General features: G+C 42.2%; 5 protein-coding genes across 6 annotated transcripts; 2 read left to right on the top strand and 3 right to left on the bottom strand.

The window, feature by feature from the left end:
* The first annotated feature begins 985 nt into the window (after positions 1 to 985).
* Positions 986 to 4,018, top strand: LOC115760303 (tudor and KH domain-containing protein homolog). The gene is made up of 5 exons (XM_030701590.1): positions 986 to 1,075; positions 1,883 to 2,278; positions 2,387 to 3,205; positions 3,282 to 3,388; positions 3,454 to 4,018. Exons 2-5 carry the CDS (start codon positions 1,965 to 1,967, stop codon positions 3,951 to 3,953), a joined length of 1,740 nt encoding a protein of 579 aa, XP_030557450.1. The 5' UTR covers positions 986 to 1,075; positions 1,883 to 1,964; the 3' UTR covers positions 3,954 to 4,018.
* A 486-nt stretch (positions 4,019 to 4,504) lies between these two features.
* Positions 4,505 to 5,498, bottom strand: LOC115760305 (protein C10). The gene is made up of 2 exons (XM_030701593.1): positions 5,186 to 5,498; positions 4,505 to 5,104 (listed from the first exon to the last, which is right to left on the bottom strand). Exon 2 carries the CDS (start codon positions 4,870 to 4,872, stop codon positions 4,522 to 4,524), a length of 351 nt encoding a protein of 116 aa, XP_030557453.1. The 5' UTR covers positions 4,873 to 5,104; positions 5,186 to 5,498; the 3' UTR covers positions 4,505 to 4,521.
* Positions 5,499 to 5,527: 29 nt separating this feature from the next.
* On the top strand, positions 5,528 to 9,318 carry LOC115760304 (Golgi phosphoprotein 3 homolog sauron). Its single transcript, XM_030701592.1, has 5 exons — positions 5,528 to 5,906; positions 7,655 to 7,782; positions 7,848 to 7,966; positions 8,032 to 8,207; positions 8,268 to 9,318. Exons 1-5 carry the CDS (start codon positions 5,685 to 5,687, stop codon positions 8,514 to 8,516), a joined length of 894 nt encoding a protein of 297 aa, XP_030557452.1. The 5' UTR covers positions 5,528 to 5,684; the 3' UTR covers positions 8,517 to 9,318.
* A 1,503-nt stretch (positions 9,319 to 10,821) lies between these two features.
* Positions 10,822 to 15,703, bottom strand: LOC115759734 (protein transport protein Sec24C). 2 transcript variants are annotated; one of them, XM_030700755.1, is made up of 7 exons: positions 15,126 to 15,703; positions 13,878 to 14,822; positions 13,341 to 13,794; positions 13,157 to 13,272; positions 12,230 to 13,097; positions 11,377 to 12,167; positions 10,822 to 11,311 (listed from the first exon to the last, which is right to left on the bottom strand). In XM_030700755.1, exons 1-7 carry the CDS (start codon positions 15,408 to 15,410, stop codon positions 11,171 to 11,173), a joined length of 3,600 nt encoding a protein of 1,199 aa, XP_030556615.1. In that variant the 5' UTR covers positions 15,411 to 15,703; the 3' UTR covers positions 10,822 to 11,170. The 2 variants fall into 2 exon arrangements, with proteins under 2 accessions (XP_030556615.1, XP_030556614.1); XM_030700754.1 differs by having other exon boundaries at positions 13,341 to 13,797.
* A 537-nt stretch (positions 15,704 to 16,240) lies between these two features.
* Positions 16,241 to 17,486, bottom strand: LOC115759885 (endonuclease G, mitochondrial). The gene is made up of 2 exons (XM_030701000.1): positions 17,172 to 17,486; positions 16,241 to 17,114 (listed from the first exon to the last, which is right to left on the bottom strand). The coding sequence occupies exons 1-2, from the start codon at positions 17,340 to 17,342 to the stop codon at positions 16,275 to 16,277; spliced, it is 1,011 nt and encodes a 336-aa protein (XP_030556860.1). The 5' UTR covers positions 17,343 to 17,486; the 3' UTR covers positions 16,241 to 16,274.
* Positions 17,487 to 17,633: the final 147 nt, after the last annotated feature.

Genomic DNA, 17,633 nt, shown 5'->3' on the forward strand with positions numbered 1-17,633 from the left:
GTTTTAGTTTTAGAATTTGAAATCGTGAGTGCAGCATGCAAATTGAAAATGTTCGCCTAGTCGAAAATACTTAAAAGCTTATACGAATATTAATAATAGACCAGAAAGACCGCTTCATGTTGTCCATATAAAAAATATTAAAAATACCTTGCAGACTTAAATGTCTGAAAATGACGTCGATAATTTGTTGTTGTTTTTTTTAATTCGTTTTATTTTAGCAACACGCAGCGTTCAGCAACAATGCGAACTGCGAAAATTGAAACATTGCCAACAATTTCACTATCACCGCGTGACCCTTGAAATATGTATATGGATTTGAAATAAATGCTATCGGAATAACTCTTATCTAAAATTAATATTTTTATAACTTATCTAATTGCGCATATGTCGCTATGTGCACGACAGCTTAATTGAGGCAACAACAGCATGCATGTTTGACTTTTCCGTTAGCGTCCTTTTATTGAGCACTAAACTTAACTTAAAATGCAAACACTCAACGAAAGGCTTATTATGTCATTTAACTAAATTTAGCTTTTAAACGCACACAGCACACAGACGTACATACATTCGTTACGTTCAAAGCTCTCTGACAAAATGCGCTCTCACTCTCTGTATATTTTTTGTCACACGCTTTTAATTGCTTCTGTCATTCCCCAATCCTTACTTGCTTAAGCCAATTCATATTTATGTTGGCCAGTTGTTGCTCATAAATGAGCCGGCAAAGTAAACAATGAAAAGAACCGACCGCTCGCCTGAAACAGAGCGCGCGATTGAAAGAGGAAGACCGACTGGAAGAGAGCGAGAGAGCGAAAATTGCCAAACAGCTGACGCCATTTAACGTACGGCGTCCGCTGAGGCAAAATTTAAATTATTGCAACAGTTATCTATATTGAGCGACACGAGCCGGACAAGCGACTGCTTTGCGCTTTGCCGATTTGTCGATTTGCATTGTTTGCTCATTACTTTAATTAAAACGAAACGAAACGATTTCCAAGCAATCGAATAAACCGCACGGTTAAACTTAGGAAAACTGTACGACACAAAACTAAACTCAATACTTAAATTCAATATCAAGGTCAGCAACTTGCAAAAGCATTTGTATTGCATTTAAAGTTTTTCTGTTTTGTCATTGACACATGTTAAAAATGAATTAAAAAGCTCGCAGCATATTTTTCCGGTCGACACATAGCTCTCAGTTCAAGTTTTTTAACCCGTCTCAGATAAAGCGCATGAACTGGTTCAATTTGTCGAAGGACAAGTTCAAAAACTCCAAGCGGAACATGATGCAAGACGTAAGGTTGCGATTTATTGTGTTTAAATACGGTACACTGTGAGAATTACGAGCAATGTCAATCGAATTCTTTGATAGACGCTGTATACGTTTTGGTAATTCTTGCAAGACAACTCGTAGCCCTGTAAATACAATGATTTATTTCTGTGAGTTTGGGATTCAGTTGTGTAGCGTAGTGTAAACGTGAACGCAAACGTCACAATTCTATTTGTTTTGCTGCTGTCATTTGTGTATTTGTCTGCCAAAAATTATTAAAAATTTCATTTGTTTTGCAAATTTTCATTAACATCTTGTCGCATTGTTAGTGATAAGAGAATTATATAACAGACAACAGAGGGTCTAAAATGGCACGCTTCATCGAATAAACCAGCGCCTGTGCTTGAGCACTTTGCCGTCGAAGGGGGAGCAGCTCGTTGTCGCGTCTTATTTATTTTTTTTCTTTTTTTTTTTTTGTTATTGATTCACTGAGCCGTAAACATCGTCCCAATCAATCACCAGAGGGGCGGCCCGGCCCGTGTGCATGCAATATTTCGTTAACATTTATGATAAAACTTGGAAAAAGCTTTGCCTTACACTGATCTCTGCTTGTAGTTTGACGTAAGCTGCCATCAAGGGAACCCGCAAAGGAAGAGTAAATCTATAACAAACACACAAACCATCAAACAAATACAGAATGTTGCGTAATACGCCTTTTGCCGGCACGCCCACCTACAAACTGCTACTGGGCTTCGGTCTCTGTTCACTGGGCAGCGCCATGCTCTATGCCTACTTCAAGACGCGCAATGATGACAAGGAGGAGGAGGAGGAGGCGGCGGGCAACAAGCGTAGGACAAATGAAGAAAGGCAACAACAGCGACAGAAGCAACAGCAGAAGGAAATCTGCCTGAAGATTGTTGTGGACAATGACCATGTGCCGTTGATAATTGGACGCGGCGGCGCCAACATTAAACTAATTGAAGAAAAGACTGGGGCAAAGATAAGATTACGGTAAATATTTAATTTTCGTTTTGAAAAGAAAACATAATGAAAGTAATGACGCTTTCTATGTGCAGACTAAACTCTATAGCGTTAGTAATATAAAATATTTAACCACAGCGACAAGGACAACTCGCACAAATTCTGCGACATTAACGGCTTGCCAGATGCGGTCAAGGCGGCGCGTGTGATGCTTATCAAGGAGATTGAGCGTGCGCCCATAGTCAAAATGGAGCTGCAAGTGCCGCAGCGTCTAGCCAACAAGATCAATGGGCGTGGCGGCGAGATAATACAGGACATAAGTCGTGCTTCGTTGGCCAAGCTCAGCGTGGATCCAAATGGACGCAATGGCAAGGCCAAGATCAGCATCGTTGGCAACCAGAAGCAGGTGAACATTGCCCGCAAGCTGCTGGACGATCAGATCGAGGAGGACGAACAGTTGCGTATCGCTGTCGACGAGGTGGAGCAGCATCGCGAGCCGCGACGTTCCCCCAGTTACAGTCTTACCTCTAGCATGTACTCATCACAGACATCGCTCAGCTCCCAGCCGCCGCGAGACAAACTGATGGCCGCCCGCGGCGATGACAAGCCCATGGAGGTGTACGTCTCGGCCGTTGCCTCGCCCACAAAGTTCTGGGTGCAGTTGGTGGGACCGCAGTCCAAGAAGCTGGACGACATGGTCAAGGAAATGACCAGCTACTACAGCAGTGCCGAGAATCGTGCTAAGCATCAGCTTACGACACCATATGTGGGTCAGATTGTGGCCGCCGTATTTAAGTTCGATGAAAAATGGTATCGCGCCGAGATTGTGGACATCATGCCTAATCAGTACAATCCGAATGAGATGGTCATCGATTTGTACTTTGTGGACTATGGTGACAGTGAATATATCTCTCCAGCGGATATTTGCGAGCTGCGCACCGATTTCCTAACACTAAGGTCAGCATATATACCATATACCATATACGATATTATATATGTATTTGAAATTATCTGCCCCTTTAAAAACTTCCAGATTTCAAGCAGTTGAATGTTTCTTGGCAAACGTTAAGTCAACTATTACAGATGAGCCGAATACCTGGCAAAAGGCATCAATATCCAAATTCGAGGAATTTACTGAGGGTATGTTTTTATTGAATTCTGAATTTAAAATCTATAGTAATTTAACTCTCTATTTTAATAAACAGTTGCCCATTGGCGCAAGCTCATCGCTCGTGTTGTAACGTACAAGGAGCGCCCGAAGGTCACAAGTGCTGTCAACGCCGCCACAAGAGATGGCACACCTCTGCCCGGCGTGGAGCTATTCGATCCCACTGAAGGCGGAGAGGTGAACATTGGCGATCTGCTGATAACACAGGGCTTTGCTCTGCCACTGGATGACGCGTATCCAGTGCGTTCGCGCTCCAGTTCGCCGTCTACTCAAAGCGATTCAACCATTGAGGAGCTGGGTGCCGCAAATACGCCACGTACGCCGCTTACCCCCCACTCCCCTATGTCCATGTCAATTACGAATGACGTTGAAAGCGTGGAGGATGCACACTTTGCCGACCAGTTGCACCATTTGGGGCACAAGCTCAATGGCAATGAATTAACAACCCATATCAATCCAGTCAAACTAACTGCAGATGACTTGCAAAATAGAAATGTGCAGACCAACAATAGCTCACACGGTGATGTGAACCGCTAGAATGCATTCTGGCCTCCTAACTCTCAAAGTTAGTCTAAGCTAAGGTCTCGCCTTATATATATATATATATATATATATGTACGTTTTCTTAGTTCATTGGACACAAACTGTGAAAAGGCAGCTGCGTACTTCCTTCTTGACGTGTATATACTATTAAAAAGCGTAGTCTGTAAGTTATTAACATTAAGGTATTGAAGAAATTTCTTTAATTTATCGCCCGCCAATTGGCTGTTCAATTATGGACATATCACGCGTATGAACAAAACACAATATTTTCTAAGCCAATGCAACAGCAAAATACTTTATTTCTTGTTTAGTAGATACGCCATGTTACTTAGTCCGAAACCATACTCTCAGATAATTGGTAAAATAAGATTTTACTCGGCTATTTCATACAATGTACTGGATTTAATAATCTGCCAGTCATGATCTATGGCAGCTTTGTTGGTTCAAGCTATGTAAAAATGATGTACATCAAACCCAAAATACAATTTACAAAAGATTGTTGTTTACTTAAATCTATTGCAGTCTCAAGTGTGTTTAGCATAAACTATATATAATATATATATTAGATAAGAATATCGTTGGTAGTGTTTATAGCGATTGGCGGCAGGTATATGGCTCGTATCTGGCTGCGCAGGCGTGCAATTTCCATGTCGTCACGCTCCATTTCCCGTATAAGCTGCGAGAACTGAACGAGACCCTCACGGTTGCCTGGAAAGCCGTGCACCTTGATCACCTCCAGCTGCAGCTGCATTACCAGAGGGAAAACGTGCTGCATCATAAGAATCATCTCTTTGCCAGCCGACGCTTTTGCTTCCGATAGTTTTTTCGAGTTCTCTGGCTGATTCACAGTACGTATTATGTCCATAAGTATTTGTTTTGCACTCTCATTATTAAAACTGGCCAGGTAAGACATGTCTAACGAGTTATTCTTTTGTTTTGTTTTTTTTAGACCAACTGTGCAAACACAATTTTTCTAGCAACCATACACCCACAATCGCCTTGCTCTTTGACATTCACCTAAAACTGGTCATTCACAATTCGGCGCAACAACAGTGCTGTTAAATACCAAAAGCCAGTCATCAGCTGTTATTCTGTTCACAGTTCGAGTTAAATGCATCTTCAGCAGCAGAAGTGTATACGTTGACCTAAAAAAAACTTTCATAATTAGTATTGATGTTATTGACTTACAAATGCAGTCTCAATTGTGTTGTAAGAAATACACCAACCGTGGCTTATGATTCAGTTCAGCGTGCGCGACGTTGATCAACACTAGACGAAAAATGTCACGTCGGAGAAACAGAAAAGACACAAAAAAAATATTATAAAGCTCATTATGCGCAAGTATTTAAATAGATACAAAATAATATAAAAATATGCAATTGTATATTTAGTGTCTGCTTTTAATTAATTCGAAAAAATTGTCAACGTAAATTGTAGAGTTTTAACAAAGTAGATAAACAACAACGAAGGCGACGTAGATTGTGGTGCATCTCTTAGTGCAAAAAAAAAAACAAGTGGAATAAGTGTGACAAAAGTACAAAAAAAAGTCGGCAGCATTTGCAGAACAATAATAATACAAAGTAACAACACAGACGCACACACGTAAACACACACACACACAGACACAAATACACATCAGCAAAGCGGAGGCAGGTGGCAGCTCAGTCAACAATTGTGCCACACATACAAAAAAAAAAAAAAAAATCACCAAGAATTATAAACACAATGAATCGCAGCGACGGCTTGGTTAGGCGCGCTGTCAAGCCACGCGAGAACGGAGCCGAGGGCGGTGGCGCTGGTGGCTTGAATGCAAACACGCCGGATGACAATCAGGACGCGCTCGACAACAACAAGGATCAGGAGGATAACATTGATGATGGCGACTCAAAGGAGACACGACTTACGCTCATGGAGGAGGTGCTGCTGCTTGGCCTCAAGGATAAAGAGGTGCGTGCTTGCCTGCTAACTGATAAGCGGGCGGGCTTATCAGTTGCATACACATATCTGTTACCAATTATCGTTTGTCTTTAATTAGTATAACTTGTGTGTACATATGTCACACTGCTCTCAGTTTTATCTCTCTGGCACAGCAAAGTTTCAAACCGAAACGCAACATTTTAATAAGTAGCTTCCGTTATTGTTTTCTGTTTTGGCTACTTCGCGCTCTTTCCCTTATTCGCATTCAGTAAAGCTTAACCCTTGTTGCCTGCTTATTGCTTGATGTTGGGTTACTTCAAGGGGCATTGACGTATTAACCATATTACCTATTACCTTTTGTTTTCGTTGCTATTGTGCAATAAACTCTAAAGCTCAAATGCTACGGCTGTTTTCAGTGTGCACAAACGATGGAGAACGAGTTTAGCAGCCGTGCTGCTATCATAAATATGCTTTGCTCTTCTTCGCCGTTGATCTTCTCTCTGCTTACATTGTGGCAAAACGTATTTGTGTTTGTGTCAAGTGTGAAAGTTGTGATTGCCAAGTGGCATAATTGAAATTAAATTCCTGTGTACATCGCAGCTTTTGATTAGCTATTCAATTGCGCAAATGCTTCAAGTAAAGACGATCTCTCGAGCAGACGAAACTCAAATTCCAAGCCCTTGGATGCTGTGCCTATAGTCAAAATTTAAGCAAGTTTTAGCAGGTATTTCACTCATTCCTGATTTGCATAATAACGTAATACTCATAAATTTCACACATGTTTGGTGATGCCTATGGCTCTATATTCCATACGTGCCCGTTTAGGGCATGCGAATAATTCTCATTTTGCGTTCGCCCGTGCAATCGCATATTGTATTTTGTATTGTATTTGCCTTTGTGCCTTTATCTTACTCTATGCGTGTGAGTGAGTGTGTTTTGCTTCCAGACCCCACGACACACCCCACAACACCAGCCCCACCCCCCGCCCTCATCAAGCGATTGCCGCCTTGGTAGTCAAACGTGTCGCTTCGAGTTTTTTTTTGCTCTGATCGTTTTGTTCAACTCTGGAATGGATTCGTTCTTCTGCTGGTTCCACGGCCCTCTTATCAGCACTATTTTTTCACTTAGCTAATTGTTCGAGGAAGTTGTAGCTGCCTTCTGTTTGCCCCCTTTTCTATTCTTATATTTCTGTACTTATCAACAAATAAACTGTTTCAGTTTCTCCCAAAAACGAACAAATGATATGAAGAACGAAGACAAAGTTGTGGCACTCGATCACACCGTGACTCATTCACGTGCGCAATATATGTATATATATATATATATCTATCATATCAAATCGAATTACTTTTTCCAGTTCTGTAGCTCGTTAGCCGCCACTTATAGGCTGCGTAATACATTTCATTTCAGCTTAAACAATTTATTTGTTACAAACTCAACTGTTTAAACATGAAACAGTTGCCATCATCGGCAGCTGAAAGACTCGGGAGTATTTTGGCCACATGACAACGTAGCCTACTTTCTACTCTGGATATGCATTCGACATAAACTTGTTTTATCTTACATTCAATTGATTCCTTATGAAGAACTTATCCTAAATAAAGAACTTATTAGTTTTGTATTTGTTATTGTATTGGTTATTATTATTATTAAAGTTTTCGATTATCTGTCTTGATTTCTGCTTGAGCTTTCCAATTTCTCCAAAGTTCGGGGATAGGAATTTTATTCATTCACATAATTCACATATGTAAAACGTTTTATTTATATACTTTAATCAGGGTTACACATCCTTCTGGAATGATTGCATATCAAGCGGCTTGCGCGGTTGCATTCTCATAGAGCTGGGCCTGCGCGGACGTGTGATGATCGAGAAATCGGGCATGCGACGACGTGGCCTATGTACAAGGTGCCGACTAAGGAGCAGACTAAGGGTATTCCATCATAAGCACAACTAATCTGTCATTGTTGCAGAAAACTGATATTGAAATCGGATCAGCAGACGGGCGATGTTTTGTTGGATGAGGCGCTGAAACACATCAAGGAAACAGATCCGCCCGAGACGGTCCAGAGCTGGATCGAATATCTGAGCGGTGAGTGTTTTGCTTGGCAAGGCCTAAATACAACATTTTTAATAACTAAACTTCGATTGTTGCAGGCGAAACTTGGAATCCATTGAAGTTGCGATATCAACTGAAAAATGTACGCGAGCGTCTGGCCAAGAACCTCGTGGAGAAAGGTGTGCTCACAACGGAAAAGCAAAACTTTCTGCTCTTTGACATGACGACACATCCGCTCAGCGACAATGTGGTCAAGTGTCGTCTGGTCAAGAAAGTAAGTCGGCCTACATGCCAAACACAAGTCCATGCACTCATACTGGTATTCGCATTGCAGATTCAGGATTCGGTACTCTCGAAGTGGGTTAACGATCCACAGCGAATGGACAAGCGAATGCTAGCACTTATCTTTCTGGCGCATGCCAGTGATGTCATCGAGAACGCGTTTGCCCCACTCAACGACGATGACTACGAGGTGGCCATGAAACGAGTGCGCGAGCTACTCGATCTCGACTTTGAAACGGAGGCGGCCAAGCCGAATGCAAATGAAATACTTTGGGCTGTTTTTATGGCGTTTACGAAATAGGGCGGTTGCCTAACTACACACTCCTCCCCAAATCCGGCGACCACAACAGTAAGCTGCACACACACACACACACACACACACACATGCATACCTACCTACCTATACATACCCATTAAAACGTTGGCTACTTGATTTCTTGGCGAAACGGGCGATTGCAACACGCCCGCTATTCGGATTTTCTTCAGGTAACTTTAAAATGACAGTGCGAAGCAAGAGCAGTCTATAGAAGCATCTATATATATATATATATATATATACATGTATATATATATATATATAAATATGTATATGTATATACATATCGCTGTAATAACTGATGGAAAATCATTCGTTTATTTCGTTTTTATTTCATTTCGCAATTAATTTATGTAAACGAAATGCTAGCTAATAGTTGAATTTTATAAACAATTGTATGCCGTATTATTCCATAAATTGTGTTCTGTGTAATTTGAAACTATTTCGGCATGCGAATAAACATTATATCAAAATTTCATCAGAGTCGTCGTTGCTTAAAAATTAGAATAGTAACTAAGTTGTAAGCTGCAAAAAGAAAAAGATAAATTAAAAAACTAAATATTTTGAGCTGCGACAGGTTTTTTGTAATTATATAATATTAACACTAATTGTAAGAGCAAATTCTGATGCAACAACAAACATTTGTTGTGTGTTTACCTATGTTCCAATTCAATTAAAATTTTTAAAAAAATTCATATGTAATCTGTATAAACAATTTACCTAAACACACACACACACATACGCAGAGGGAGAGAGTGGACATCATAGGCAATGTTTAATTAATTGTTACGAGTTTCGGGAACATTAAAAACGAAAACTTTTCTAAACTTACAAAACGAATGAAAAAAAAAAAAACAATCTATAAATTTATGTAAATGTAAAATGTGCACGTCAAATAATAATAATTCTAGATATTTAAAGGCCTAAAATAAAATAAATACCTATATATATTTACCCTTCTATTTATAGGTATCTTTCATTAACTACTTATAACTTAATCTTATCTTAACTGTCTAGAACTTAAGACTCTCAAGCAAATTCCAGCATGAGATGGTAGCCTGATTCCCTGCCTCAAGATTCTGTTCGTGAACCTATTTGACTACATCTATAATCCCAGAACATTTCTCAACCTGAAGCAATTTAATTTATAATTGCGTGTTCCACTCAAAATATTGTAATTATTTCTTGTTCATATAAATTGCGCGTTAAATTTGAATTCTACCCAAAATTGGCATCTCTCAAATGAGGCAACAAAATGGTTAGAACCTAAGTTCTTGATGTCATAGTTTTGATATCCCTCAAAAGTTAAATATTTAAAAAATAAGATACTTTTAAAGTAAAATTTTAATGAGTCTCGGTTACGTTCTTTTTTGGGCAGCTGCTTGGCTTTAGATTTGTTGAAAGTTTAAAAAAGTGAAATTCGCTTACAAAAATAAAAGATAAAATTTGTAACTAATAATTCATGCGTTTACCGATCCACACACATACATATGTTAAAATGATAAAATGAGCTCTGCATAGTTTGGAGATAGTGAAAGTAAAAGTGTTTTCTATGTGATATAGACATATAGACAATGTTCGATAACATTGCTTCGCCTATTTTTCAATTACAAATATTATTCTTTCAAGGCAATTAAAATTCGCTAGAAAACTGATTGCATTTCAAAGCGCGGAATGTGAATTGGGCAAGCCCAATCTTCTTGATCTTCATTTTTCAAATAATTTGACTAACATATTTCGACTTCCGGGTTAAAGTATTGCAATATTGCACTAAAAAAAAAAATTGATAAAAACACAAAAAATTTGTTTTAATAAGAATTTTTATTTCATTTTCAATATATTTTTTGCACAGTTTTTTTTTTTTGAGTTCTAGGGGAAAGGGGTCGCAAATACCAAATAAAATTATAATAATTCTCACACGAAACTTTTATAGGTATTTATAGATAATAATAATCATCTGAATTACGATACACAAATTACATTAAAGACAGAAAACAAAATATTGCATACAAGTTTTAAACACATAAAACATTTTTTGAAATCATTTGTTTCCCTTCTAGAAACATTTGTATATTAATTGTAAATGAATGTGCTGTTACAGGTTAATATATTTGCTTTCTATGCAGTGTTCGCAATCTACATATTTATCGCATCAGGCTTGCTTCACGGTATGGTTTTGTAATTTGGGAGAATTTTTAACGTAGCTGATATTTTTAATTTAATTAAAAATATGAGCGAAACTTGAAAGGAAAATCAAAAGAAAAAAAAAACACAAAACTAATTTGTCTAATTGCAGTTGCTCATTTAACAAATGTTCATAGCGCAGAAATACACACATATATTGAATACTTTAGATTGACAGAAAAGAGAACATGCAAAATGTGGAAAGAGTAATAAAAGTTAATGGAAGATTTGTAACACGCGAAATGAAGTCGCAGATATATGTTTATATATATGTATGTATAATTGAAGTTTTATCTGCTCTTTATGCTATAAATATGTCAACACGCTCATTTAAACCGACGACTGCTCAGTGAGAGGCGACGCATGCGCGCCCGATTCTGCGAATAGCTTCTGGACCAGCGCTCGTCAGTTGCAATGCTGCTGGCAGCCGGCGATTTGTACGTGTTGCCTACGTGCTAACTTAACAGGTCCTTAATCTCCTTGTGCATGTGGCACAGGAAATCCACATAGCTAGCAGAGCCATCTGTGCCGCGATCCTCGATAAGAAAATGTCGAAATACACTCTCCAGCTTATCGTTCTGCCGCACACATGTGACCTGCAATTATCATAGGTAAGTCAATATATTTGTGAAGTATTATTTAAGATGTTCTCTAAACTTACCCGCATGTAGCGAGTGCGTTCCTCCATAATCTGATCGATGATGTCGGTAATGCGTCGTGCCAGCGGCGTATCGGCGGTGATAGCGAAACGTTCGGCATTCACCTGCTGCGTGCATTGGACTCCGAAAACAGACTGCACAAATGTGGACGACAGGGACTGGCCCAGCCAGATGAAGAGATGGACACCGTTCTCCAGTATGTACGCACCGTCTTCGGTGATCTTTTCATGTGTGCAGCGCACTGGCGTTGGTAGCGACGTCTCATCAGGGTCCACATTGTGTATGGGAATAAAGCGTGGATATAAATAGTTGACGGACATATTCAGATCCATGGCCAGCACAAATTGTATGACATAGGAGCGATCATCTAGGGTCATATCAGATCCACCAGAGACGGCATCGTTCTTCAGCAAACACGATGAGTACAATGGCAATAGCTTGAGGCACTCGGGCAGTATCAGCTGGCCAGCTGATGTCGGAGATGTGCAGTGCTTGCGATAGCAGGCCAAAATCTGAGCCGATCGCTGTATGAGATTGTCCTTGACCTGTTTTGGCGAGTGCTCCATCAGCTTAAAGCACGCTTGCTTCGCAAAGAAAAGCATCATGGCGTCCAAGTCGCAGCTCTTGAACACATCTGCTATGGTTACGGTTACGCGCAGTGCCAAATTCAATATGCGCAGACGTCGCTGGCCACTGCACGATGTATACAACAGTGCCACCTGAATATAGACGTTCTCTTCCGGCGGCAGCTTATCATCATGTTTGATCTCAATGCTCACCGACTTGGTTGCATCTGTAAAAAGGTAAAATAGAATATGCGATTAACAATGACAGACTCGCAAGCTTAAAACTTACCAATGCTTGCCAGTTCCACGTCAGTGGTGTTGGTCATGTAGAAGTGGCCAAAGAACTCGGTGGGTCTAATGCCCGCAGAGGTTCGAACGCGCATCACCGCATCAAAGGCAATCGGACGTGATACGTTTTTAATGATGTCCTCAATAAGACGTTTGCCATCGAGTTCCGCTTGAAAGTATGTGTACTTATAAACCTCACCACCCGTCAGACGAGACACTTGGCCAATGGTAGCAATGTCAATGTAGGCGTTATTGAACACAAACAGATCAACGGAACAGCCTTGCTGCACACATTCCTGTCCAAGCTGATTGTACGCAGTCGTTTGCGGTGTCAGAACCGTCTTCTCCTTGTCTGTGCCAAGCAGTTTGCGATCATCACGGTTCTTGAGCTTGCCAGGTGCCTCGGCGATGGGCAGCGTTGAGTTGAATACCAAAAGCTTGCCAGAGGCATTGGATGCTTTCAGGGCTTCTAGACCTGCCTGTATAGCTGGATATAGTATAGTTTCTGTTTCCTTGGTGTCTACAAACATGCGCGGTATTTCCTCCATTAGCGCATCGATTACGGCCGCCGATTCCTCTGGATGGCAAAGGAAACCATCAAGTAGCGGCATAAACATTTCCTGCACATCGCCCACAACCATCATCTGTGGCTGCGCCAAGCTACTCTTGATATTGTAGAAGTGCACAGTGCTGTTGTAGGTTATGAAGCCGACTCGCACCTTCGACTTGTCCTGACCCTGGTCCACAGGCAAATGTTTGAGTATGTGCTTTATTTGAGAGCAAAGCAAATGCACCAAGCCAGATTTGATCGTATTGTAGGAGACGTCTATGATGAAGATAAATGCCGGAACCTCAGGAGCCGTATTGTTCTATAAAATGAAAAGTTATTAAGATAACAGCTGGGAATAAGCGAGTTCGTTAAACTTACGCGACAGTAATCCTTGGTAGCTAGAAACTCGTAAGTACCCAGTAGCAGTTCCGGTCGCTCATGCTTATCCACACGCTGCCCGGTGTGGTCCAAGTGCTGATAATAGTCGGGATGCACTATGGGAAAAATAATTAAAATCAAATTCCATTTTATTACCGGTGTGGCGAATTTTTCCCATCTTTACCTTCCGTTGTGACCTTGCACATGAGACACTGGAAACGTCGACCTGCATCCACAAATTGCATATTGGGCGACATGTAGGCCTTGCAACGATTGCACCGTATGGGACCCATGTCACCAAAATTCACTATTGGCGGCTCCATTTCACCCTGGCCAATGCGCGCCAGCGGTGAAATGTTGAGCGTTAGGGGCAGTGCCGTCGTCTTGAGCAGATCGCCCGTATTGGGTATACAGTAGAGAGAGGAGCGTATAAAGCGCGGCGAGGAGTTGCCTTGATCGTGGACCACAAACTTCGTGGTCACCAGCGGCGGCAATAGGCCAGCCTGATTGGTCACAAATGGACCACCAGCTGCTTGCTGATTTTCAATCATCACCTGTATGGGATTTGGCATTTGATCGGGATCTAGGCGACGCGGCGGTGCTTGTTGGTACATATTGCCAGCGCCCGGCATGGGTGGCTGCTAGAAAGAGCAGAAAATGTTATTGCGGCAATAGCATATGGTCAAGTTATCATTTCCTTTTACTGTTTACAGGTACTTACATTGTAGCCAGGACGACCGGGCCCTGGTTGTCCCGGATAGGTGCCAGGCTGGGGCGGATAGCCGGGCATGGGCTGTTGTGGCTGCTGTCCAGGCTGGGGTGGATAGCCGGGCATTGGCTGAGGAGGATAGCCAGGCATGGACGGCTGTTGCAACTGTTGTCCTGGTTGCGGCGGAAAGCCGACTACTGGAGGCGGAGCTGCGCCAAATTGTTGAGGATGCGGCGGCGCTGGTTGCTGACCTGGTAGCGGGGGCGCGCCTTGGAATGCCGGATTTGGTTGCCCGGCATAGCCGCCTGGATAGTTGCCAGGCGTTGGTATTCCATATGGCCCACCAGCCGCTGCCGGCTGAGGTGGCATGCCAGATTGCGCGAACGTGCCTGGAGCAGCGCTACCGGGTGGCTGCAGCGGTTGACCAGGTCGTCCATAAGCTCCTGGTGCTGACTGAGCTGCTGGTGGTGGCGGCTGCGCAGCGGCGCTGGATGTTGGTGGCAGCTGTTGTCCAGCTGGTTTTGGTGGTGGCATGTGTGGCAAACCCGCCAAATTGGCGCTGTTGAGTGTCATCTGGTTTATGCCGCTGGGCACGCTTTGCGGCATAGGTGCAGGTGCCAATGTAGGCGGAGCAGAAGTAGGCGCCGCTGATGTGGGTGGATACAGCGACGGCGGTGGCGCTGCTGCTCCTCCAGCTGCAGACACTGGAGGTGCCGGAGATGGAGCTGTTGAACCATTTGCATAGGCTGCCGCGTACGCATTGTTGTTATTGTTGAAGCTTAAGCCTGACCCGGCCGGGGGCAATGGTTGCGACGTTGGCGGCGCGTTCGAGTTAAACTGATTGTATGAGCCCGGCGGTGCAGCAGCTCCAACTCCAACCGAGGGCATAGGAAGCGACGGCTGTGCAGGCTTCAGGGGATTACCACTCACACTCAAGCCGCTCATCGACGTGGCCAACTGTGCGTAGGCAGCGACAGAGACAAAAAAGAGAGGGAGATAGAAAGTAGTAGTACGAGTTATTCATAAGTACATGCAATACAGTTCAAATCGATTTAATTATGTGTGGACTCTTATCAGGCAGCTTCCATTGTGAAACGTTTGCTGACCTCTTTACAGCATGAGGTTCAAGCACGATTCAAAAGTAATACTATCATCGACACACAAAGTTGATTACTCTTTGTGGCAGCAACGAAGCGATTCGAAATTGGGATGCTATAACATGTTCTCTGTTTTGCTTAAAAATCAGGCTCAGAAGCTCACCTGCTGGTAGTTGCCATTCACATAGGGCTGCTGAGCGGACGTCACCGCAGCGCCATATTGTTGTTGTTGCTGTGGCTGCTGTTGTTGTTGTTGCTGCCGCTGTGGCTGCTGTTGTTGCTGCTGCTGCTGCTGTGGGTGCTGCTGTTGCGCTGGCGGCGGCGGCAGCTGCTGCTGCTGCTGTTGTTGTGGCCAACCCGTCGGTGGCCGTGTGCCACTAATCGGCGGCGGAGCTGCATATTGTGGTTGGAATTGTGCAGGCGGTGGGCCATACATATTCGGATTCATAGCTTAAAGTGGCCTGCGAGCAGCGTCTCAAAATAAGCACATAAAAATGAAGCAGCAACTTTCACGCACAAAACACAAATTGCAGCTCAAAGTTCGCGTTACCGTTCCCACGAATTCAAACGATTTCAGAACTTGCTGCGTCGAAATTCGGCTTAGATGCGTTGGCTAGCGACTGTTGTGCAATTATTTGCAGCTTTCGCTGGGAATGGATGCACAGGTAACGCAGTTTTTAACACAAATTCCAAGCAAAACGAACTTCCACGTCAGTTCGCTAATTCGATTTTTTTCTGCTGCCTATTAGTTGCATTTGACAGTTTGCCACGTAAAGTTGTCGCCTGTGCGACTTATATCGATAACAGTCAACCGATGAGCAGTGTTGTTGATTTCGATATGTTTTGCGATATTTTTTTAAAATCAAATGCTTCAACTAATAAAAGCACAATCGTATTGAAGAGTCTGTTCATTAAAAGATTAACTGCTACGTATTTTATATATGCACTCATTATGAACCTAACCTTACCCAGGAATTATTTATAAACTGTCATAGATAACGAATATTCATCCGTCACATAAAACGAAGTCAGCTAAAAATCAAACTAGTATCGATAGCCAGTCTCTGAAAATATTGAAGCTCGGCAACATATCATGTGTTAACATTAACAGTGCACTGTTATTGCAACATATTTAATGTGGCCGTTATATTTGAACTCTTCATGTCTCATATGCTCCGAAGTGATCGTAAATGGACATCATTAAACCTTTTTAAAATTTTGAATTTAAATTGCAAAATACTGTAGTCCAGAAGGTATGCAGGTCAGAAACAAATGGTTAATATGACAACGTAAATTGCATCGTTATTTTTATTTAAGCTTGGACAATGGGAATGGAAGGTTCACGTATTGGGCGAAAAGGCTGACGAAGATGTTGATAACTGTGAGAATCGATTCTGTATTTCTTTTTCTCGAAACGTACAGTTGACTGAACGCCCTCGAAAAAGCGAAGCCCAGTATGCCGCTCAATCTCGGCAATGTCACAGAGATAATCCGTCAATTCGGTGCTGCTGCTTGAAGCATTCTGTTTATTGTCTATTATGTAGCCCTCCATATAGGGAGTATATTCCGGCAGCTGTGGGTCAATGATGAGCACCTTGAAATAGTGGGATGGCATGGGGAGCGGAATCCAATCAACAATTTGATATTCTAAAGTCCAATCCTCGGTAGGTCGGCAAGATGGCAAATACATGGGACCTGTATACACATACACCGAGCCGAACTTTTCCGTCATTTGGGATACATGCTGTTCCAGCTTACGCCAAATTTCACGCTTGAAGGCCTTACAAACTCGCGTGCCGCCGCAGCTCAGAACAAATACATCATTGTAGCGGAGATGCAGTGCATCGCCGTCCGCATCGGTGGTTAGCTTCTTATAGTTGCCTTTCAGATGCTCACACATCCATTTCGGAGAATTGGTGCTCAAGTCCTGCGATACAACGTAGTCCTTGTGCACATACAGATTCTCTATGCTAGGTAGACCAAACTTGACCAGATCCAACAAATCTGGCGTACACAACATTGGCCTCTTGTCAAAAAATATATTGCCAATTATATCGAATAGTGAAAAGAACAAACGGTGGCGTATTCTGTCCGTCAGGTTCGGCGACAGATTCCACAGCCTTGCTTCATGATCTGTCCTAAATGTAGACAGCTGAACGCCGAGTGAGGCAGTTGGCAGTAAATGTTCCAGCTTTCATCATATACTTACGAGTGGATACAGCTTTCGGCGATAATGAAACATATAAGGGTCTCTCCTTATCATGCCAAACAGGTGACGAATTGCACTTTCTTGTTGGAAGTAGGCACCGAATACAAACCCCGTCAAACCCGCCAGCGCGTAGAGCGCACATTGTTGGGCGCCGGCCTCTGTGGCCGACATTGTGATGCGTCGCAATTCTTAAAAAAAAACTGTCTATATATGTGTATATATTAATGCCGCCTAGTTACTTTTAATTTTGTATTAATCCTTTTTCAGATTTTCTCTACAAACGAAAGAACAAGTTTTTAAAAAATGACCTACTGTCTGTATATATTGCTAGTTGCCAAAAATAATTATATTTGTAGATCAGCTGTCTACTGGGTAGTAAAGTTCTTTTATTCGAAACTATGACTATGACAGGATCTGCTGGGTGCAAATAATTATATACTAGGATCTCAGCTTAAACCAAGA

Source organism: Drosophila novamexicana, unplaced genomic scaffold, assembly GCF_003285875.2.
Source record: "Drosophila novamexicana strain 15010-1031.04,08,12 unplaced genomic scaffold, DnovRS2.1 tig00000387-arrow-pilon, whole genome shotgun sequence".
NCBI classification, from domain to species: domain Eukaryota; kingdom Metazoa; phylum Arthropoda; class Insecta; order Diptera; family Drosophilidae; genus Drosophila; species Drosophila novamexicana.